General features: G+C 46.3%; 1 protein-coding gene across 1 annotated transcript in view; it reads left to right on the forward strand.

Moving 5' to 3' along the window:
- Nucleotides 1–3,174: 3,174 nt before the first annotated feature.
- LOC140728690 (ribonuclease T2-like) overlaps nucleotides 3,175–24,399 on the forward strand; it is a 70,397-nt gene continuing 49,172 nt past the window's right edge. The window contains exon 1 of the mRNA XM_073047651.1: nucleotides 3,175–3,290. Coding sequence (XP_072903752.1) covers nucleotides 3,238–3,290 — 53 coding nt within the window. The 5' untranslated portion in view covers nucleotides 3,175–3,237. The remainder of the gene's footprint in view (nucleotides 3,291–24,399) is intronic.

Genomic DNA, 24,399 nt, shown 5'->3' on the forward strand with positions numbered 1-24,399 from the left:
GACTGTTGGTTCCTCATCCTGAAATAAGCTCTTCCTTCCTCTTGACTAGATGTTCCAAAGCTCTGGTCAGCCATGGTTCCTTCACCCTACCATCATTTCCCTGCCTCAACGGGACAGACCAATCCAGGACCCCAAACAAGTGTTGCCTCAACAACTTCCACGTTACAGTGGTGCATTTCCCTGAGTACATCCATTCCCAGTTCCTGCCAAATTCCCCCTCCCACCCATTAAATACTTTCCCATACCAATGGCTCCTGTCCCTGTCCAAAGCTATGGTAAAGGCCAGGCAGTTGTGGTTACTCTCTCCAAAATGCTCTCTCACTGTGATGTCTGACACCTCACCTGGTTCATTGCTGATATCCAGCATGGTCTCTTGTCGAGCCTCAGCATTTACATATTGAATCAGGAAGAAGATGGCGCCAGCAAACAACGCGACCAAAGGCAACATCCTCCAGATAGTTCACAAAATCACTTTTTCACTTCTTTGATACCTTCTTTTTCTGTCAAATGTGTTTCTCTTACTGTTGGAGCCTGTAATCTACACCTGCACGTTGCTGTCTCCAGGAGGGTTCTGTGAGATTCTAGTGAAGCAGGTAGTCTTGAGACCAAGAAGCTGGAGATGGGATGTGAGCCCATGATTGATTCCATTTCTCACAAATTAAAGCACCGAGGAAGATTGAAATCGTAGAGACAAGTGTGGAAGGGCAAGCAGGTGTTCAGCACCGTCTACCAGCCTCTCGTTCGCTGCTGCCAGAGGAAAGTGTCTGCGTGTGACACTCTATCTCTCTCACTCACTGCTCCCGAAGGACGACCCCTGTGTTCGAAAGGCCTCTCTCTCCCTCGATGCTGTCGGAGGGTGGTGCTGGAATCCATGGTCTTGTGCAAGATTTAATCGACACGGTGTGTGGATTGGACTTGGTAGTTCACGTTATGATGTGTTTCTGCTTTCTGTCACTCCTTTTCTGTTGCTATTTTAGGTGATTTTGAATCAGGGTGGCCTGCAGATAACAAACACTGAATATGCCTGGACTCTTTTGATTTTGAGGTTTCATATTCTGTTTCTCAATTTTTTATTGTTGCCTTTTGCATGACTTGTTGCTTTTTTGTGTAGTGGGTGGAGTTGGTTGATGTGTTTCTTCGAATGGGTTCCATGGTTTTCTTTGTTTTGTGGCTGTTGTGGGGAAGACAAATCCCAGACTTGCATACTGCATACATACTTAGATAATAAACGTACTTTGAATCTTTCCTGGACACACCTAACAAATTCTGTCTCTTCTAAGCATTTTGAACTATGAAGATGCCATTCAATAATAGTGAAGTAGGGGTCCACCATAACACCGGCCTTGTTATTTTTTCACCTTTCCAAACTCTGACACCTGATCTGTTCCTCAGTGTCACTTTTACTTCTAAGATCATTAGATATAGGAGCAGAATTAAGCCATTTGGCCCATCAAGTCTGCTCTGCCATTTCATCATGGCTGATCCAATTTTCTCCTCAGCCTCAATCTTCTGCTTTCTTCCTGTAAACCTTCATGCCCTGACCAATCAAGAATCTATTATCTCTGCCTTTCGGCCTATTTCGTCCACACCAGAGCAATTTAAACTGTCTACGTCCAACAAATTGCACTGGGACCGTAGACCTCCATATTCCTACTATCCATGTACCTATCCAAACTTCTCAAATGTTGAAATCAAGCTTACATGGACCACGTGCTGGCAGCTCGTTCCACATTTTCACAACCCTCTGAACAAAGAAGTTTCTTCTCATGTTCCCCTTAAATTTCTCACCTTTCACCTTTAACACTTGACCTCTGGTTGTCATCCTACCCAACCTCAGTGGAAAAAGCCTGCTTGCATTTACCCTATCTATACCCCTCAAATTTTTTCCGCTTTCAAATCACCTCTTAATCTACATTTTAAAGAATACAGTTCTAACCTATTTAGTCTTTCCTTTTAAGTCAGATCCTCCAGACCCAGCAACATCCTTGTGAATTTTCTTCTGCACTCTTTCAAACTTATTTACTTCTTTCTTACAAGTAGGTGACCAAAACTGCACACAATATCTCCCGCAACACACACAAAATGCTGGTGGAACACAGCAGGCCAGGCAGCATCTACGGGGAGAAGCACTGTCAACATTTCAGGCTGAGACCCTTCTCTCCATTTTGAAACATCTAAACAACATACAACAACCATTTCTTTCTTTGTGGAAGGCAACTCTCTGTAATGGGTACCACATCGTATTAGGGTTAGGGTTAGGGTTCCATGCACTGACCCATACTCTGAGTTCATCACCCTTGTTCCTGATGCTACTTGCATTAAAATTGACACAGTTCAACCCATCCCACTGACTACAGCTTTGTCCTCTCAATTGCCGATCCCTCCTCACAGTCTCTTTAAAGATCAAAGAACAATTTATTATCAGAGTACATATGGGTCACTATATACAATCCTGAGATTCATTTTCCTGTGGGCATACTTAGCAAATCTACAGAATAGTAACTGTAAACAGAATTAATCAACAACAAACTATGCAAATGCAAATATAAACAAATAGCAATAAATAACAAGCATGTAATAACAAGATAAAGAGTCCTTAAAGTGAGACCGTCAGTTGTGGGAACACCTGAAAGAGAAGGAGTGCAGTTATCCCTGTTTGTTCAAGAGCCTGATGGTTGAGGGGTAGTAACTATTCTTGAACCTGGTGGTGCGAGTCAAGGCAGTTGCATCTTTTACCTGATGAAAAAGTGAGAAAAAAGCATGCCCAGGTGATGCCCTCTCTCTCACTCACACTAACACAGGGTATGTGAAGAATCCTTACTCATCCTGAATTAACTGAACAGGAAGCAGAAACAGGAGCTAGTGTAAAAAAAGCAAAAAGTTGCAGACGCTGCAAATCAGAAATAAAAGCGTAAAATACTGGAAACACTCACAGGTGAGGACGTTATGGGGTTTTATTTATGAGATGATGTTTCTGTGAATGTTCATTTTCATCATTGACCTGTTCTGCTGCAGACACTGGTGTTTGTGGTAAGATCAGGGGCTTCTTTCACATTCAGCAGCTGCTGCTTCAGTCTGATGTTTGAGAACTTGTGGGTTATGACTGTGTCATGTGGGAAGACCACAGGCCCTCCTGATCACATGACCTACAGCCTACAGACCTGCCTGAGGATGTATAAAACCAGGAATCCCTCTGCACATTGCAGCTACAATTGCCTGTGACTGCCTCGCCGAGCCATGGCTCTATCACTCCTTCTACTCATCCTGCTGGCAGCAGCCGATGGCTTTCGGTGAGTATCATCAGACTACTGGTAACTATGAGACTACACCGAGGTAAGCAGTGACAGAATGCAGAATATAGTGCTACAGTTACAGAGAAAGTGAAGTGCAAGTAGACAATACGGTGCAAGACCTGTGATGTTCTACATTGTGAGGTGAAGAGGTGAACTTGGTATTACGTGGAACCTCATCTTTATCATGCAAGAGCTTTTGTTAGATGGAAGTTAGGAGAGGAGAGAATTACTGGGTTGGCAGCTATCTTTAATTATACTTGCTGCTTTCTGGAGATAGTGGGTAGTGTAAACAGAATCCACGGAGGGGAGGCTGGTTTCCACATTGTGTTAAAGGGGTTGTAGTCTTGGGCAGATCAGTTGCTATACCATGAGACTACAAGATATAGGAACAGAATTAGGCCATTTGGCCCATCAGGTCTCCTCCACCATTTCATCATGGCTGATTCAATTCTCCTCTCTGCCCCAATCTTCTGCCTTCTTGCCTTAACCCTTAATACCCTGACCAATGAAGAATCTATCAACCTCTGTTTTAAATATACATAAAGGCTTGGTTCCCATAGCTGCCTGTGGCATAGAGTTCCACAGATGCTCCACTCAAGCTAAAGAAATTCCTCCTCATCACTATTGTAAAAGAGCGCCTCTCTATTCTGAGGCTGTGTTCTCTGACCTTAGACTCTCCCACCATATGAACCATCCTCTCCACATCTACTCTATCAAGGCCTTTCACCATTTGATAGGCTTCAATTAGATCACCCCTCATTCTGAATTCTACTGAATACAGGCCCAGAGCCATTAGATGCACTTCATATGACAAGCCATTCAATCCTGGAATCATTTTCGTGAACTTCCTTTGAACCTTTCCCAGTTTCAGTACATCTTTTCTAAGATAAGGGGCAAGACTGTTCATGACATTCCAAGTGAGGCCTCACCAGTGCTCAACATTGCATCCTTGTTTTCATGTTCTAGTCCTCTTGAAATGAATGCTAACATCACATTTGCCTTCCTTACCACAGACTGAACATGCAAATTAACTTTAGGGATTCCTGCACAAGGACTCCCAAGTCCCCTTCTCCCTCAGTATTTTGTATTTTCTCTCCATTTAGAAAATAGTCACCCTTTCATTTCTTCTACCAAAGTGCATGACCATACACTTCCTGACACTGTATTCCATCTGCCATTTCTTTGCCCATTCTCCTAATTGGTCTATGTCCTTCTGTAGCCCCCTACTTCCTCAAAACTACCTGCCCCTCCACCTATCTTCCTGCCATCTGCAAAATTTGCAACAGAGCCAAATTGCATCATCCAAATCATTGACATATAACATAAAGTCGGTCCCAACAGAGACCCCTGTGGAACATCACTAGTCACCGGCACCCAAACTGAAAAGGCTCCGTTTATACCCTGTTACAAATGTGCCACAGCTCTGAGGGGCCGAAGGGTGCGGGGTAGCCCCCTCCTTTGTGAAAATCGCAAGATCACTATTAAGTCAGTTCAGGAGACCCAGGAAATGAGAGAAAGACATGCAGAATCCACAAAGAGTTGGAATGTGTCCTGGCCTCCGAAAGGCAGACCCATTCATACCGGCTATTGTCTCTTGGAGACGGACTTGTGTATTGCATCCTGTACGATGCATCGAAGCCCCCAGGCAATGAACCGAGGGGGAGGTTGGTGGAGGGATTGCATCATCCCAACCTGATTGACATCTGAAACCCTGTGAGTCAGGATAAAAAGAGGGTCTGTGGGAACAGCCCCTCAGACGCACCAGAAGAAACGCTAGCGATCCCGTAATAGCAAAAACCAGTGGAAGGCCACGTGCGTCCTTTTCCGTTTGCCCCGGAATCGGTGGCCTTTACCACGGAAGAACGGTTTTTAGCTAACAACGGGGAAATCAACTCCCAACGACTCTCGAAGGATTGACATCATAAAAGGAATGGGCAAGTTTTAACCCGTCTTTCTCTCCAACCAAAGAGCTGCAGCTGGAATGAACTAAAGTGACTTTTATATTTCCATCGGACAATACATTATCCCCTAGACAACGATAGAGCTATTTCTTATTGATTATTATTATACCCGCGCTTTTAGATTTAGTATTGACGACGTATCTTATCTGTGTGTTTGCATTGATAATATTTTTATCAATAAATGCTGTTAAAAATAGTACCATCAGACTTCAACGGACCTCTCTATCTTTGCTGGTAAGTGACCCAGTTACGGGGTACGTAACAATTGGGGGCTCGTCTCAGGATTTGACACCAAATTGGGAGGCCAGTGAATCGGGCTTGTAAGTCCAAACTTGGATCTGGTTACGCGGGTAGCCAGATGGGAAACCAGCAAAGATGGACATGGGTGAGTTTATAGAAAACCCGACTCTGGAGGCGCTAGAGGCGGCCACCAAATCAGACTTGATAAATTTGGCGAAGGGGTTAAACCTCGCAGAGGTGAGGTTGTCAATGAAAAAGCGGGAGGTGCGAAGGGCAATAACTCTATTATATTGGGAAGAATGTGTTTGCAGCTGAGGTATTGGAAAATATCCCTGAAAAGGTACCAGCTAGTGGGACGGCTCAGTTAGAGTTGGAGAAATTAAGGTTGGAACATGCAATTAAGGTAACGCAGCTGGAAGCAGCTGAGAAGGAGAATGAAAGAGCCGAGAGAGAGAGGGAGCATGTGCTCCAGCTAAAAGAGTTAGAGGTGAAACGGGAGCAGGAAAGAGCTGAGAAACAAAGAGAGCACTAAATTCAATTAAAACAGCTGGAAGCAGCTGAAAAAGAGAAGGAAAGAGCTGAGAAGGAGAGAGAGTATGGGGAGGCAGAGAAACAAAGGAAACATGACTTGGAGATGGAGAAGTTAAGGCAAGAGCGAAGAGATCAAGGGTCAGACCGAGAGGAGCGGTTTAATGTTAGTTGGGAGTTGAGGTTAGTACCTCCGTTCGAGGAGACGGATGTTGATAGTTATTTCTTGCTTTTTGAAAAGGTGGCAGTGAATCAGAAGTAGCCCAGAGCACAGTGGGTGGTGTTGTTACAAAGTGTGTTAAAAGGGAAGGCACAGCGGGCCTATACGGCGTTGTCCATGGTCCTCCATCACCATGAAGAGGAGGAGAGTTATGACAAAGTAAAGGCAGCCATTCTCTGGAGTTATGAGTTAGTACCTGAAGCGTATAGACAAAAGTTCAGGAATTTAAAGAAAGGGTGGAATCAGACGTATACCGAGTTTGCCTATGAGAAGGGTGTGCTCTTGGACCGTTGGTGCACAGCAGAGATAGTGGAAGAGGATTATTGGCGTCTCAGGGAGTTAATTCTGATTGAGGAATTTAAAGGTTGTGTTTCGGAGGATATCCGGATGTATTTGAATGAGAAGCCGAATAAGTCCATCTCAGAATTTGCTAGGTTCACAGATGAATATGCCCTAACCCACAAGACAAAGTTTTCCTCGAATAAAAGTTCCCAGAGAGACTGTGGGAATGATCGAGAAAGCCCGCCGGCTGAGGCAGAGGTCCCGCCGGGAGCTAGTGGTAAGGTTGGGGAGGAGAGGCAGGACGGCCAGAGATTTCCGGGCTTGACTTGTTTTAATTGTGGAAAGAGGGGGGCATATTGCATCTAGGTGCTTTGCTCCGAAGAAAGAGACAGGAAAAGGGAAAGCAGCAGTCCCTATCGGATGTGCCGTGGTAATCAGTAAATTGACAAGAGAGCCCCGGGTAGACAGAGTACAAGAAGGGTCTGAGACTTGTATGTCAAACGGACCCGTGTCTGTGAGGGAGGGAGGCACACCAGTTCCAGTACAGATCTGGAGAGACACAGGGGCTGAACTATCATTGATCAGCAGTAAGGTACTAGATTTTGGTCGCAAGACGGGAATGGTAGCTGTGAAAGGAATAGGCAAAGGGACGGAAATGGTGCCCTTGCATAGAGTCATTATGAATTGTGAGCTAGTCTCTGGACCAGTTGAAATGGGGGTGCGATCAGAATTCCCGAGAACTGACGCGGACGTCCTTCTGGGTAATGATTTAGCCGGTGGTAAGGTTTGGTCAGCAATGATGCTGACGAGCCGGCCGGTGAGCATTGCAGCCCCGTCCCTAGCGTCCAAGATCTATCCCGCATGCGCGGTCACTCGCAGCATGTCGAGAAAGGCAGCTGAGAACGAGAGCAGTTTAAATCTGGCCAGTATTGATTTGGCCGAGACGTTTTTACTGACCCTGTACCACGAGGGTTTAGAGGGTGGTAAAGCGAAGAGTAGTAAAGTGAAAGAGAGTAAGGGAGAGGAGGTAGACCTGCCCTTAGCGAAGAGAAAAGTTCTAGAGGCAGGAGATAAAGATGAGAAACAGATAGAGCTGTTAAAAGGTCCAGGGTTGGACATGGATGATCTGTCTGGCTTGGCAGAACTGTTTGAAGAAGTGGTAAGTTCTAAAGGTGTTCCCAATAATGAAATGAGGGCCGTCCTAGATGAAAAGGATGCCATTACCTTGAAGAAGTCTGCTGGGTTGGCAGACGAGGTTGTTTCAGCCCGCGGGGTTGAGTTTACTCCGGAAGGGAGTTGCCCAGAGAGTAGCTGGGAGAATCAGGGGAATTTAGAGTTTGGACCGGGTACGGGTATTGAAAACCTGGAAGAGGCAAATGTCCTGTTGGAGTGTGTCCAAGATGTGGATGCACGTGGTACTGAACCTAGTAATGAAGCTCAGAAAAAGTCTGAGGTATTTGATTCAGTCGACAAGGACGGCAGTCCTTGTGGGTCAGATAGACTTGGTTCAGTGAAGAAAGGGTTAACCTTGGTAATAGTGGGAAGTGAGAGTTCCCAGGTGTTTGTGCTCGAAGGTGTGCTAAAAGTTAATGCGGAGATCAAAAGTGGGGAGATGAATATTATCATTGAAGGAAACGGGAAATATGTAGTTTCCAAATCGAATGAAGAAGATTTAAAACCCGCGGATCACTTACAGGTTGAGTTGGAAGATGACGGGGCGGGGGGGGGGGGCCCATGCTATTGTTATTCCAGAGTGTGGTGTGAAAAGGAGCAATTTGAAATGCTGCTTGAACAAAGAGTTCGAACTGAAAACTAATAGCCTGAAGGGCCCTGAAGAGAAAGTTAGCAACTTGCGTAAAATTAAAGAATTGGGTGGAAATTCCGAAGATGGTCTAAGTTTGGGACACAGTGTTGATAAAATAACTCCTATGAAAGAAGCGGGCAAAAGCCTATTTCGCCAGGGTACCCAAGCTCCCCACGTGGGAACTAACCGGAAAAGAGACGAGGGTTAATGGGGACGCCATTTTTAAATAGCAGAAACCAGTTTTAAGGGATTTCGACAAAGCCTGTGAATAATAAAAGACAACCCCCATGGAAGCCTGCCTGTTAAGTTTGAAAGCAACATAACGATTGGTATTTGCATGACCTTTCGTAGTATACACGTAAGCTTAAGATCACAACTCTTGAGTTTTGTTTGCTGAAGAAAAAAAAGGTGGTTACTAAATTGGAGTCTGATGCTACAAGACTTTAGTAGGGTACAAGATGTTAAGATATTAAAGGAAGTGACAATTGTAATCGGTAACCATCTAGATGCTGAATTGAATGTATAACTGTATTACTCTGTAGTGAAAAGAAAAAGCTTTTGTATTGTGTTAGATTCTAAAATCCTGTAAGACTCTGTATTACTCTGTTTTTACCGATGGTGAAAACGCTTTGAAGAAAGGGGGTGTTACGAATGTGCCACAGCTCTAAGGGGCCGAAGGGTGCGGGGTAGCCCCCTCCTTTGTGAGAATCGCAAGATCACTATTAAGTCAGTTCAGGAGACCCAGGAAATGAGAGAAAGACATGCAGAATCCACAAAGAGTTTGGAATGTGTCCTGGCCTCCGAAAGGCGGAACCATTGATACCGGCTATTGTCTCTTGGAGACGGGATTGTGTATTGAATACTGTACGATGCATCGAAGCCCCCAGGCAATGAACCGAGGGGGAGGTTGGTGGAGGGATTGCAACATCCCAACCTGATTGACATCTGAGACCCTGTGAGTCAGGATAAAAAGAGGGTCTGTGGGAACAGCCCCTCAGACGCACCAGAAGAAACGCTAGCGATCCCGTAATAGCAAAAACCGATGGGAAGGCCACGTGCGTCCTTTTCCATTTGCCCCGGAATCCGTGGGCCCTGTACCACGGAAGAACGGTTTTTAGCTAACAACGGGGAAATCAACTCCCAACGACTCTCGAAGGATTGACATCATAAAAGGAATGGGCAAGTTTTAACCCATCTTTCTCTCCAACCAAAGAGCTGCAGCTGGAATGAACTAAAGTGACTTTTATATTTCCATCGGACAATACATTATCCCCTAGACAACGATAGAGCTATTTCTTATTGATTATTATTATACCCGCGCTTTTAGATTTAGTATTGACGATGTATCTTATCTGTGTGTTTGCATTGATAATATTTTTGTGTATTTTTATCAATAAATGCTGTTAAAAATAGTACCATCAGACTTCAACGGACCTCTCTATCTTTGCTGGTAAGTGACCCAGTTACGGGGTACGTAACAACCCACTCTTTGCTCTCTGCCAATTAGCCACTGCATTATCCATATTAGAATCTTTCCAGTAATACTATGAGCTCTTAACTTGTTAAGCAGCCTCATGTGTGGGACCTTGTCAAAGTCCTTCTGAAAATCCAAGTGTACATCAACTGATTCTCCCTTGTCTATTCTGCTTGTTATTTCTTCAAAGAATTCCAACAGATCGGTTAGGCAAAAATTTCCTTTGCGGAAACCACGCTGACTATGGCCTATTTTATCATGTGCTTCCAACTACCACGGAACCACATCCTTAACTCTAACATCTTCCCAACTACTGAGATCAGACTAACAGGCCTATTGTTTCCTCTTTTCTGCCTCTCTCCCTCCTTGAAGAGTGGAGTGACATATTCAATCTTCCAGTCTTCTGGAACCATTCCAGAATCTCGGGACTCTTGAAAGATCATTACCAATGCCTCTACAGTCTTCCACAACCTTGAGGTCTACACCATCTAGTCCAGGTGACTTCAGTTTCCAAAGGACCAAAATAATTAGGCCATTCATCCCATCAAGTCTGTTTCACCATCCCATCATGGCTGATCCCACTCACCCCCATACACCTGCCTTCAATCAGGAATTTGTCAACTTCTGCCTTAAATATACCCATGGACTTGGTCTCCACTGCAGTCTGTGACAGAGCTCTTCATGAAGCTCCTCTGGACTCTCTCCAATGACAACATGTCCTTCCTAAGATATGGGGCCCAAAACTGTTGACAATATTCTGAGTGAGGCCTGACTAGGGTCTTATAAAGATTAAGCATTATCTTCTTGATTTTATATTCTATTCCCCTTGAAAATGCCAAACTTGCATTTGCCTTCTTTACCACAGACTCAACCTGTAAATTAACCTTCTGGATGTCTTGCACGAGGACTTCTAAGTCCCTCTGCACCACTGACGTTCGAACTTTCTCCCCATTTAGATAATAGTCCTTTATGCACTATCATACATTTTCCAACACTGTATTCTGTCTGTCACTTTTTTGCTCATTCTTCCAATTTGTCTAATTCCTTCTGCAATCATATTGCTTCCTCGAGACTATCTACCCCTCCACCTTTCTTCGTATCATCTTCAAACTTTGCCAAAAGAACCAACAATTCCATTATCTAAATCACTGACAAACAATGTGAAAAGCTGTAGTCCCAATACTGACCCCTGAGGAATACCACTAGTCACTGGCAGCCAACCAGAAAAGGCCCCTTGTTTTCCCATTTGCTGCCTCCTGCTTGCCCAACCATTGCATTATCCATGCCAGTATCTTTCCTGTAATACCATAGAATTTTATCTTGTTAAGCAGCCTCAACAGTGGTACCTTATCAAACACCTTCTGAAAATCCAATCCACTGCCTCTTCTCTGTCAACCCTACTTGTTACTTCCTCGAAGAACAGATTTGTCAGGCAAAATTTCCCCTACAGAAATCATACCGACTCTGACTTATCATTAGTCTCCAAGTACCTCAAAACCTCATCCTTAATAATAGACTCCAACACTTTTCCAATCACTGAGGTTAGACTAACTGGCCTATAATTTCCCTTCTCCCTTCTTAAAGAGTGGACTGACATTTGCAATCTTCCCGTCCTCCAGGATCATGACAGAATCAAGTGATTCTTGAAAGATCATGACCAATGCATCTGTTATCTCTTCAGCAACCTCTCTCAGGACTCTGGGATGTAGTCCATCTGGTCCAGGTGACTTATCCACCTTAAAACCTTTAAGTTTGCCTAGTTCGTTTTCCTTTGTAATAGGAATGGCACTCACTCCTGCTCCCTGACACGCATGGTCCTCTGGAACACTGCTAGTGTCTTCTGCATTGAGGTCAGATGCAAAGTTCTTATTAAGTTCATCTACTATTTCATTGTCCCCCATTACTATCTCACCAGTATCAGTTTCCAGGGGTCTAATATCAAATCTCCCCTCCCTTTCACTTTTTATATAACTGAGAAAACTTCTGGTATCCTGTTTTATATTATTGGCTAGTTTGCCCTCATATTTCATCTTTTCACTTCTTATAGCTTTTTTAGTTGCCTTTTATTGGCTTTTAAAAACTTCCCAATCAATGAACTTCCCACCACTTCTGCTACCTTATATGCCATTTCCTTGGCTTTTATGCAGTCCTTAACTTCCTTTGTCAGCATGGTTGCCTAGCCCTGCCATTAGAGAGAAACTACTTCTGTGGGACATCTATCCTGCGCTTTGTGAACTAGACCTAGAAACGTCAGCCATCTCTGACCTGCCATCATCCCCACCAGTATCCTCCTCCATTCCACCTGGGTAAGTTCCTCTCTGGTGCCTTTGTAATTCCCTTTATTCCGTTGTAATACTGAAGCGAGATATGTCAACTAGTGGAGTGGTGTCGCAGCAACAACCTGGCACTCTACATCAGTAAGATGAAAGAGCTGATTTTAGATATCAGGAAGGGTAAGACGAAAGAACATATACCAATCCTCATAGAGGGATCGGAAGTGGAGAGAGTGAGCAGCTTCAAGTTCCTGGGTGTCAAGATCTCTGAGGACCTAACCAGGTCCCAACATATTGATGCAGTCCTAAAGAAAGCAAGACAGCGACTATAGAAACATAGAAAACTTACAGCACAATACAGGCACTTCGGCCCACAAAATTGTGCCGAACATGTCCCTGTCCTAGAAATTACTAGGCTTACCTATAGCCCTCTATTTTTCCAAGCTCCATGTACTAATCCAAAAGTCTCTTAAAAGACCCTATCGTATCCGCCTCCACCATCGTTGCCAGCAGCCCATTCCATGCACTCACCACTCTCCGAGTAAAAAACTTACCCCTGACATCTCTTCTGTACCTACTTCTGAGCACCTTAAACCTGTATCCTCTTGTGGCAACCATTTCAGCCCTGGGAAAAAGCCTCTGACTATCCACACGATCAATGCCTCTCATCATCTTATACACCTCTGTCAGGTCACCTCTCATCCTCCGTCGTTCAAAAGAGAAAAGGCTGAGTCCACTCAACCTATTCTCATAAGACATGCTCCCCAATCCAGGCAACATCCGTATAAATCTCCTCTGCACCCTTTGTTTTGTTTCTATATCCTTCCTGTAGTGAGGTGACCAGAACTGAGCACAGTACTCCAAGTGGGGTCTAACCAGGGCCCTACATAGCTGCAACATTACCTTTCTGCTTCCAAATTCAATTGCACGATTGATGAAGGCCAATACACCGTATGCCTTCTTAACCACAGAATCAAACTGCGCAGATGTTTTGAGCGTACGATGGACTCAGACCCCAAGATCCCTCTGATTTTCCACTGCCAAGAGTCTTACCATTAATACTATATTCTGCCATCATATTCAACCTACCAAAATGAACCACTTCACACTTATCTGGATTGAACTCCATCTGCCACTTCTCAGCCCAGTTTTGCATCCTATCAATGTCCCATTGTAATCTCTGACAGCCCTCCACACTATCCACAACCCCTCCAACCTTAGTGTCATCAGCAAACTTACTAACCCATCCCTCCAGTTCCTCATCTAGATCATTTATAAAAATCATAAAGAGTAAGGGTCCCAGAACAGATCCCTGAGGTACTCCACTAATGACCAACCTCCATGCAGAATATGACCCGTCTACAACCACTCTTTGCCTTTTATGGGCAAACGAGTTCTCAATCCACAAAGCAATGTCCTTTTGTATCACATGGGGTAATAAGCCTTGCATGGGGTACCTTATCAAATGCCTTGTTGAAATCCACATACACTACATCTACTGCTCTTCCTTCATCAATGTGCTTAGTCACATCCTCAAAAAATTCAATCAGGCTCATAAGGCATGACCTGCCTTTGACAAAGCCATGCTGACTATTCCTAATCATATTATGCCTCTCCAAATGTTCATAAATCTTGTCTCTCAGGATCTTCTCCATCAATTTACCAACCTCTGAGGTAAGACTCACTGGTCTATAATTTCCTGGTCTATCTCCACTCCCTTTCTTGAATAAAGGAACAACATTGGCAACCCTCAAATCCTCGGGAACCTCTCCCATCCCCATTGGTGATGCCAGAGGCTCAGCAATGTCCTCCCTCACCTCTCACAGTAGCCTGGGGTACATCTCATCTGGGGCTGGCGACTTATCCAACTTGATGCTTTCTAATATCTACATGATCAAGCTTTTCAGTCTGCTGCAAGTCAACTCTACTATCACCAAGATCCTTTTCCATAGTGAATACTGAAGTAAAGTATTCATTAAGTACCTCTGCTATCTCCTCCAGTTCTATACACACTTTCCTACTGTCACACTTGATAGATCCTATTCTTTCACGTCTTATCCTCTTGCTCTTCACATACTTGTAGAATGCCTTGCGGTTTTCCTTAATCCTGCCCACCAAGGCCTTTTCATGGCCCCTTCTGGCTCTCCTAATTTCCTTCTTAAGATCCTTCCTGTTAGCCTTATAATCTTCTAGATCTCTAACATTAACTAGCTCTTGAACCTTTTCTTCTTGATCAGATTTATTACAGCCTTTGTACACCATGGTTCCTGTACCCTACCATAACTTCCCTGTCTCATTGGAACGTACCTCTGCAGAACTCCACACAAATATTCCCCGAACATTCACCACATTTCTTCCATACTTTCCCCTGAGAACATCTGTTTCCAATTTAAGCTTCTGATTTCCTGCTTGATAGCCCCATAATTCCCCTTACTCCAATTAAACACTTTTTCTAACTTGTCTGTTCCTCTCTCTCTCCAATGCTATGGTAAAGGAGATAGAATTATGATCACTATCTCCAAAATGCTCTCCCACTGAGAGATCTGACACCTGACCAGGTTCATTTCCCAATACCAAATCAAGTACAGCCTCTCCTCTTAGATAGATAGATAGATAGATAGATAGATAGATACTTTATTCATCCCCATGGGGAAATTCAACATTTTTTCCAGTGTCCCATACACTTATTGTAGCAAAACTAATTACATACAATACTTAACTCAGTATAAATATGATATGCATCTAAAATCACCCTCTCAAAAAACATTAATAAATAGCTTTTAAAAAGTTCTTAAATAGTTTACTAAAATACATTGAATGGTAACTTAAGCGCAGTCCTAACCCCGGCACTTTAACATATCTTGCCCCTGGCGGTTGAATTGTAAAGCTGAATGGCATTGGGAAGTAATGATCTCTTCATCCTGTCTCTTGTAGGCTTATCTACATATTGTGTCAAGAAACCTTCCTGAACACACCTAACAAACTCCACCCCATCTAAACCCCTTGCTTTCAGGAGATGCCAATCAGTATTTGGGTAATTAAAATCTCCCATCACGACAACTCTGTTATTATTACACCTTTCCAGGATCTGTTTCCCTATCTGCTGCTCAATATCCCTGTAACTATTGGGCGGCCTATAAAAAACACCCAGTAAAGTTATTGACCCCTTCCTGTTCCTAACTTCCACCCACAGAGACACCGTAGACAATCCCCCCATGGCGTCCACCTTTTCTGTAGCTGTGACACTATCTCTGATCGACAGTGCCACACCTCCACCTCTTTTGCCTCCCTCCCTGTCCTTTCCGAAACATCTAAAACCCGGCACTTGAAGTAACCATTCCTGTCCCTGAGACATCCAAGTCTCTGTAATGGCCGCCACATCATATCTGCAAGTACTGATCCACGCTGTAAGCTCATCCGCTTTGTTCACAACACTCCTTGCGTTAAAATAGACACAACTCAAACCTTTTGTCTGAGCGTGTCCCTTCTCTATCACCTGCCTATCCTTCCTCACACGCTGTCTCCTAGCTTCCTGTATTTGTGAGCCAGCCGCTTCTTCCCCAGTCTCTTCAGTTTGACACCTGAGAACATTTCTATCACATACAAACCTTTGATTTTTCTCCATACAAGCAGTCCTCGCATGACCTTTATCCTCCTCCACCTCACCATCTGCTCTAACATTCTGGTTCCATTCACCCTGCAAATCTAGTTTAAACCCCCCGGAGCAGCGCTAGCTAATCTACCTGCAAGGATGTTAGTCCCCCTCCAGTTCAGGTGCAAACAGTCCCGTCGGAACAGGTCCCACCTTCCTTGGAACAAAGCCCAATTGTGCAGAAACATGAAGCACTCCCTCCTGCACCTTCTCCTTAGGCACGTATTTAGCTGCATTATGTTCCTATTTCTAGCCTCACTAACATGTGGCACGGGTAGCAATCCTGAGATTGCAACCCTGGAGGTCCTGTCCTTCAACTTTGCACCTAACTCCCTAAACTCTCTTAGCAAGACCTCCTCCACCTTCCTATCCACGTCATTGGTCCCTACATGGACCACGACATGTGGCTGCTCACCCTCCCTCCTGAGAATACTGAGAACTCAATCCAAGATATCGTGGACCCTGGCACCAGGGAGGCAACAGACCATCCGGGATTCTGGATCTCTCCCACAGAACCTCTTATCTGTCCCCCTAACTATCAAACCCCCTATCACTACTGCTCTCCTCTTTTCTCTCCTTCCCTACTGAGCTGAGGGTCCAGTCTCGGTGCCAGAGATGCAACCACTGCAACTTGTCGCTGGTAGGTCGTCCCCACCAACAGTATCCAAAACGGTATAAAACAGATGGGAATGGCCACAGGTGTGCTCTGCTCTTCCTGTCTATTCCCCTACCCTCTCCTGACAGTCACCCAGCTACCTGTCTCCTGACTTTTAGGGGTGACTATCTCCCTGAAACTCCTGTCTATTTCTGCCTCTGCCTCCCGAATGATCCGAAGTTCATCCAGCTCCAGCTCCAGTTCCCTAACACGGTTTGTCAGGAGCTGCAGCTGGATGCACCTTTTGCAGGTGTAGTCATCAGGGACAATTGTGCCCGCCCTGACTTCCCACATACTGCAAACGGAGCACCCGACTGCCCTAACTGCTGCCTCCATTACCTGCTTCTAATTTAATTTAATCAATTAAATAAACTTACCTGGCCTTACCTCACTGGATGGCCTATAAAAAACACCCAGTAAAGTCATTGACCCCTCCCTGTTCCAAACCTCCACCCACAGAGACTCCGTAGACAATTCCTCCATGGCGTCCACCTTTTCTGCAGCCGTGACACTATCTCTGATCGACAGTGTCACACCCCCACCTCTTTTGCCCCCCTCCCTGTCCTTTCTGAAACATCTAAGACCGGCACTTGAAGTGACCATTCCTGTCCCTAAAAAATATATTTTTTAATATATATTATTTCTGTTTTTTGCACAACTTTTAATCTATCCAATATGTATATACTGTTATACTGTAATTGATTTACTTATTTATTTATTATTATTTTTTCTTTCTTTCTGTATTACATATGGCATTGAACTGCTGCTGCTAAGTTAATAAATTTCCCAACACATGCCGGTGATAATAAACCTGATTCTGATTCTGATACACGTGACTTATGCTTCTCTCTGTTATGTTGATGTATGAAGTCAATCATATTACGATCACAGCCTCCTAAGGAATTCTTTACATTAAGCTCCCTAATAAGACCTGAGTTAGTGCAGAAAACATAAAGATTAACATAGAGCTTCACATAAAGATCGCCTATCCCCGAGTGGGCTCAAGAATAAGCTGCTCTAAAATGCCATCTCAACAAATTCCCTCTCTTACGATCTGACACCAAGCTGATTTCCCCAATCCCCTTGCATATTGATGTCCCCCCACTATAACTGTGTCATTACCCTTATTACGTGCCTTTTCCAGCTCCCTTTGCAATCTCAGCCCCACATCTTGGTTACTATTTGGAGGTCTACATATGAGTCTCATAATGTTTTTTAACCCTTGCAATTTCTTAACTCCACCCAGAAAGATTCAACATTCTCCGACCCTATGTCACCTCTTTCTAAAGATGTAGTTCCATCTCTTACCAGCAAGGCCACATCACTGCCTTTGTCTTCCTGTCTCTCTTTTAGATGCGGTGCATTTCCTTTGATGTTAAGCTCCCAACTATGGCTTTCTTTCAGCCTCAACTCAGTGATGCCCACATGTCATACCCACCAATCTCTAATTGCACCACAATTTCACCCACCTTATTCCAAAAGCTATTGTTACGTACCCCGTAACTGGGTGTCTTACCAGCAAAGATAGAAGAATCCGTTGGAGTCTGGTGGTACTATTTTCAACAGTGTTTATTAGTAAAATATACAAAACAATATCAATGCAAATATACAGATGATACACGTTAGCAATACTAAACCTAGAAGTGTGGGTATAATAATAATCAATAATAAACAAGCTCTATCGTTGTCTAGGGGATAAGGAATTGTCACATGGAAATATAATGTTCAGTTCATGCAGGCTGAGGTAGTTGTTGGTCGATGTGTTGTAATTGTTGGAGAGAGAGAGAGGGCGATCAAACAGTGACAGCTATTGTCTTGCAAACCTTCCTTTACGATCTTGATCCGTCAATGTGTTGTTGTGGCCATTCAAGCATGACCCCTCTGTCCTTTAGCTAGACCGTTCTTCCGTGGTGGACTCACCACCCAGGCAAGGGTGGACACACACACACAAGCCCCCACTGGCCTTGCTATAAACACTGTGAGTTAAATTGACCGATCCTTCGTTCGGTCTCCAATGCCCCACACTTTCTCGTGGGTTTCTGATGCTCACTGGTGTGTCTCCTGGTGCGTCTGAGGGGTGTCACCCCCAGACCTCACTTTTATCCCCACTCACGGGGTCTCAGGTGTCAATCAGGTTTGAATGACTTGACCCATCAAACCAGCCCACTCTGGTTGTCCACTGAGGAATTTTAATGAGCAGGATGGTACCACGTAAACAACCCTCTCCGCAGCCATATAACAATCACAGCACGGAAACAGGCCATTCCGGCCCTCCTAGTCCGTGCCGAACTCTTAATCTCACCTAGTCCCACCTACCCGCACTCAGCCCATAACCCTCCACTCCTTTCCTGTCCATATACCTATCCAATTTTACCTTAAATGACACAACTGAACTGGCCTCTACTACTTCTACAGGAAGCTCATTCCACACAGCTATCACTCTCTGAGTAAAGAAATACCCCCTCATGTTTCCCTTAAACTTTTGCCCCCTAACTCTCAAATCATGTCCTCTCGTTTGAATCTCCCCTACTCTCAATGGAAACAGCCTATTCACGTCAACTCTATCTATCCCTCTCAACATTTTAAATACCTCGATCAAATCCCCCCTCAACCTTCTACGCTCCAATGAATAGAGACCTAACTTGTTCAACCTTTCTCTGTAACTTAAGTGCTGAAACCCAGGTAACATCCTAGTAAATCGTCTCTGCACTCTCTCTAATTTATTGATATCTTTCCTATAATTCGGTGACCAGAACTGTACACAATATTCCAAATTTGGCCTTACCAATGCTTTGTACAATTTTAACATTACATCCCAACTTCTGTACTCAATGCTCTGATTTATAAAGGCCAGCATTCCAAAAGCCTTCTTCACCACCCTATCTACATGAGACTCCACCTTCAGGGAACTATGCACTGTTATTCCTAGATCTCTCTGTTCCACTGCATTCCTCAATGCCCTACCATTTACCCTGTATGTTCTATTTGGATTATTCCTGCCAAAATGTAGAACCTCACACTTCTCAGCATTAAACTCCATCTGCCAACGTTCAGCCCATTCTTCTAACTGGCATAAATCTCCCTGCAAGCTTTGAAAACCCACCTCATTATCCACAACACCTCCTACCTTAGTATCATCAGCATACTTACTAATCCAATTTACCACCCCATCATCCAGATCATTTATGTATATTACAAACAACATTGGGCCCAAAACAGATCCCTGAGGCACCCCGCTAGTCACCGGCCTCCATCCCGATAAACAATTATCCACCACTACTCTCTGGCATCTCCCATCTAGCCACTGTTGAATCCATTTTATTACTCCAGCATTAATACCTAACGACTGAACCTTCTTAACTAACCTTCCATGTGGAACTTTGTCAAAGGCCTTGCTGAAGTCCATATAGACTACATCCACTGCCTTACCCTCGTCAACATTCCTCGTAACTACTTCAAAAAATTCAATAAGGTTCATAAGTCTTACAGGGGTCATAACATGGTGGATAAACATAACTCTCTCTCAGGCTGTTATCTCGCCCTTGTCTGAAGCAAATGTTCCAGTCCCAATATGTTTTGTTCCATCTCTCTCTCTCATTAGCAGCCTGGCAACAGTAACGGTTTGTAATTCTCCCAGGGGAGGGGGACATGGGCAACCCTGCACCCTTCTGCCCATCAGAGCTGTTCATCCTTCGTAACACTGTGCACATTTAAGTTCAGCACCTTAAGTCCCGCATTCGTGTTCAGGGTGAGTGGTGTTCAGGGTGAGAGTGGTGTTCAGGGTGAGAGTGGTGTTCAGGGTGAGTGGTGTTCAGGGTGAGAGTGGTGTTCAGGGTGAGAGTGGTGTTCAGGGTGAGAGTGGTGTGCAGGGTGTTCAGGGTGAGAGTGGTGTTCAGGGTGTTCAGGGTGTTCAGGGTGAGAGTGGTGTTCAGGGTGAGAGTGGTGTTCAGGGTGAGAGTGGTGTGCAGGGTGTTCAGGGTGTTCAGGGTGAGAGTGGTGTTCAGGGTGTTCAGGGTGTTCAGGGTGAGAGTGGTGTTCAGGGTGAGAGTGGTGTTCAGGGTGAGAGTGGTGTGCAGGGTGTTCAGGGTGTTCAGGGTGAGAGTGGTGTTCAGGGTGTGCAGGGTGTTCAGGGTGAGAGTGGTGTTCAGGGTGAGAGTGGTGTTCAGGGTGAGAGTGGTGTGCAGGGTGTTCAGGGTGAGAGTGGTGTTCAGGGTGTTCAGGGTGAGAGTGGTGTTCAGGGTGAGGGTGGTGTTCAGGGTGAGAGTGGTGTTCAGGGTGAGAGTGGAGTTCAGGGTGTTCAGGGTGTTCAGGGTGTTCAGGGTGAGAGTGGTGTTCAGGGTGTTCAGGGTGTTCAGTGGTGTTCAGGGTATTCAGGGTGAGAGTGGTGTTCAGGGTGTTCAGGGTGAGAGTGGTGTTCAGGGTGAGAGTGGTGTTCAGGGTGTTCAGGGTGAGAGTGGTGTTCAGGGTATTCAGGGTGAGAGTGGTGTTCAGGGTGTTCAGGGTGAGAGTGGTGTTCAGGGTGGTCAGGGTGAGAGTGGTGTTCAGGGTATTCAGGGTGAGAGTGGTGTTCAGGGTGTTCAGGGTGAGAGTGGTGTTCAGGGTGTTCAGGGTGTTCATGGTGTTCAGGGTGGTCAGGGTGAGAGTGGTGTTCAGGGTGAGAGTGGTGTTCAGGGTGTTCAGGGTGAGAGTGGTGTGCAGGGTGTTCAGGGTGAGAGTGGAGTTCAGGGTGTTCAGGGTGTTCAGGGTGAGAGTGGTGTTCAGGGTGAGAGTGGAGTTCAGGGTGTTCAGGGTGTTCAGGGTGAGAGTGGTGTTCAGGGTGAGAGTGGAGTTCAGGGTGTTCAGGGTGTTCAGGGTGTTCAGGGTGAGAGTGGTGTTCAGGGTGTTCAGGGTGTTCAGTGGTGTTCAGGGTGAGAGTGGTGTTCAGGGTGAGAGTGGTGTTCAGGGTGGTCAGGGTGAGAGTGGTGTTCAGGGTATTCAGGGTGAGAGTGGTGTTCAGGGTGTTCAGGGTGAGAGTGGTGTTCAGGGTGTTCAGGGTGTTCAGGGTGAGAGTGGTGTTCAGGGTGAGGGTGGTGTTCAGGGTGTTCAGGGTGAGAGTGGTGTTCAGGGTGAGAGTGGAGTTCAGGGTGTTCAGGGTGTTCAGGGTGAGAGTGGTGTTCAGGGTGTTCAGGGTGAGAGTGGTGTTCAGGGTGAGAGTGGTGTTCAGGGTGTTCAGGGTGAGAGTGGTGTGCAGGGTGTTCAGGGTGAGAGTGGTGTTCAGGGTGAGAGTGGTGTTCAGGGTGTTCAGGGTATTCAGGGTGGTCAGGGTGAGAGTGGTGTTCAGGGTGAGAGTGGAGTTCAGGGTGTTCAGGGTGAGAGTGGTGTTCAGGGTGTTCAGGGTGAGAGTGGTGTTCAGGGTGAGAGTGGTGTTCAGGGTGTTCAGGGTGAGAGTGGTGTTCAGGGTGAGAGTGGTGTGCAGGGTGAGGGTGGTGTTCAGGGTGAGAGTGGTGTTCAGGGTGTTCAGGGTGTTCAGGGTGTTCAGGGTGAGAGTGGTGTTCAGGGTGAGAGTGGTGTGCAGGGTGTTCAGGGTGTTCAGGGTGAGAGTGGTGTTCAGGGTGTTCAGGGTGTTCAGGGTGAGAGTGGTGTTCAGGGTGTTCAGGGTGTTCAGGGTGAGAGTGGTGTTCAGGGTGAGAGTGGTGTTCAGGGTGAGAGTGGTGTGCAGGGTGTTCAGGGTGTTCAGGGTGAGAGTGGTGTTCAGGGTGTGCAGGGTGTTCAGGGTGAGAGTGGTGTTCAGGGTGAGAGTGGTGTTCAGGGTGAGAGTGGTGTGCAGGGTGTTCAGGGTGAGAGTGGTGTTCAGGGTGTTCAGGGTGAGAGTGGTGTTCAGGGTGAGGGTGGTGTTCAGGGTGAGAGTGGTGTTCAGGGTGAGAGTGGAGTTCAGGGTGTTCAGGGTGTTCAGGGTGAGAGTGGTGTTCAGGGTGTTCAGGGTGTTCAGTGGTGTTCAGGGTGAGAGTGGTGTTCAGGGTGTTCAGGGTGAGAGTGGTGTTCAGGGTGGTCAGGGTGAGAGTGGTGTTCAGGGTATTCAGGGTGAGAGTGGTGTTCAGGGTGTTCAGGGTGAGAGTGGTGTTCAGGGTGTTCAGGGTGTTCATGGTGTTCAGGGTGGTCAGGGTGAGAGTGGTGTTCAGGGTGAGAGTGGTGTTCAGGGTGTTCAGGGTGAGAGTGGTGTGCAGGGTGTTCAGGGTGAGAGTGGAGTTCAGGGTGTTCAGGGTGTTCAGGGTGAGAGTGGTGTTCAGGGTGAGAGTGGAGTTCAGGGTGTTCAGGGTGTTCAGGGTGAGAGTGGTGTTCAGGGTGAGAGTGGAGTTCAGGGTGTTCAGGGTGTTCAGGGTGTTCAGGGTGAGAGTGGTGTTCAGGGTGTTCAGGGTGTTCAGTGGTGTTCAGGGTGAGAGTGGTGTTCAGGGTGAGAGTGGTGTTCAGGGTGGTCAGGGTGAGAGTGGTGTTCAGGGTATTCAGGGTGAGAGTGGTGTTCAGGGTGTTCAGGGTGAGAGTGGTGTTCAGGGTGAGGGTGGTGTTCAGGGTGTTCAGGGTGAGAGTGGTGTTCAGGGTGAGAGTGGAGTTCAGGGTGTTCAGGGTGTTCAGGGTGAGAGTGGTGTTCAGGGTGTTCAGGGTGAGAGTGGTGTTCAGGGTGAGAGTGGTGTTCAGGGTGAGAGTGGTGTGCAGGGTGTTCAGGGTGAGAGTGGTGTTCAGGGTGTTCAGGGTGAGAGTGGTGTTCAGGGTGAGGGTGGTGTTCAGGGTGAGAGTGGTGTTCAGGGTGAGAGTGGAGTTCAGGGTGTTCAGGGTGTTCAGGGTGAGAGTGGTGTTCAGGGTGTTCAGGGTGTTCAGTGGTGTTCAGGGTGAGAGTGGTGTTCAGGGTGTTCAGGGTGAGAGTGGTGTTCAGGGTGGTCAGGGTGAGAGTGGTGTTCAGGGTATTCAGGGTGAGAGTGGTGTTCAGGGTGTTCAGGGTGAGAGTGGTGTTCAGGGTGTTCAGGGTGTTCATGGTGTTCAGGGTGGTCAGGGTGAGAGTGGTGTTCAGGGTGAGAGTGGTGTTCAGGGTGTTCAGGGTGAGAGTGGTGTGCAGGGTGTTCAGGGTGAGAGTGGAGTTCAGGGTGTTCAGGGTGTTCAGGGTGAGAGTGGTGTTCAGGGTGAGAGTGGAGTTCAGGGTGTTCAGGGTGTTCAGGGTGAGAGTGGTGTTCAGGGTGAGAGTGGAGTTCAGGGTGTTCAGGGTGTTCAGGGTGTTCAGGGTGAGAGTGGTGTTCAGGGTGTTCAGGGTGTTCAGTGGTGTTCAGGGTGAGAGTGGTGTTCAGGGTGAGAGTGGTGTTCAGGGTGGTCAGGGTGAGAGTGGTGTTCAGGGTATTCAGGGTGAGAGTGGTGTTCAGGGTGTTCAGGGTGAGAGTGGTGTTCAGGGTGAGGGTGGTGTTCAGGGTGTTCAGGGTGAGAGTGGTGTTCAGGGTGAGAGTGGAGTTCAGGGTGTTCAGGGTGTTCAGGGTGAGAGTGGTGTTCAGGGTGTTCAGGGTGAGAGTGGTGTTCAGGGTGAGAGTGGTGTTCAGGGTGAGAGTGGTGTGCAGGGTGTTCAGGGTGAGAGTGGTGTTCAGGGTGTTCAGGGTGAGAGTGGTGTTCAGGGTGAGGGTGGTGTTCAGGGTGAGAGTGGTGTTCAGGGTGAGAGTGGAGTTCAGGGTGTTCAGGGTGTTCAGGGTGAGAGTGGTGTTCAGGGTGTTCAGGGTGTTCAGTGGTGTTCAGGGTGAGAGTGGTGTTCAGGGTGTTCAGGGTGAGAGTGGTGTTCAGGGTGGTCAGGGTGAGAGTGGTGTTCAGGGTATTCAGGGTGAGAGTGGTGTTCAGGGTGTTCAGGGTGAGAGTGGTGTTCAGGGTGTTCAGGGTGTTCATGGTGTTCAGGGTGGTCAGGGTGAGAGTGGTGTTCAGGGTGAGAGTGGTGTTCAGGGTGTTCAGGGTGAGAGTGGTGTGCAGGGTGAGAGTGGAGTTCAGGGTGTTCAGGGTGTTCAGGGTGTTCAGG

The sequence above is a fragment of the Hemitrygon akajei genome, chromosome 6 (assembly GCF_048418815.1).
Source record: "Hemitrygon akajei chromosome 6, sHemAka1.3, whole genome shotgun sequence".
Lineage (NCBI taxonomy): Eukaryota > Metazoa > Chordata > Chondrichthyes > Myliobatiformes > Dasyatidae > Hemitrygon > Hemitrygon akajei.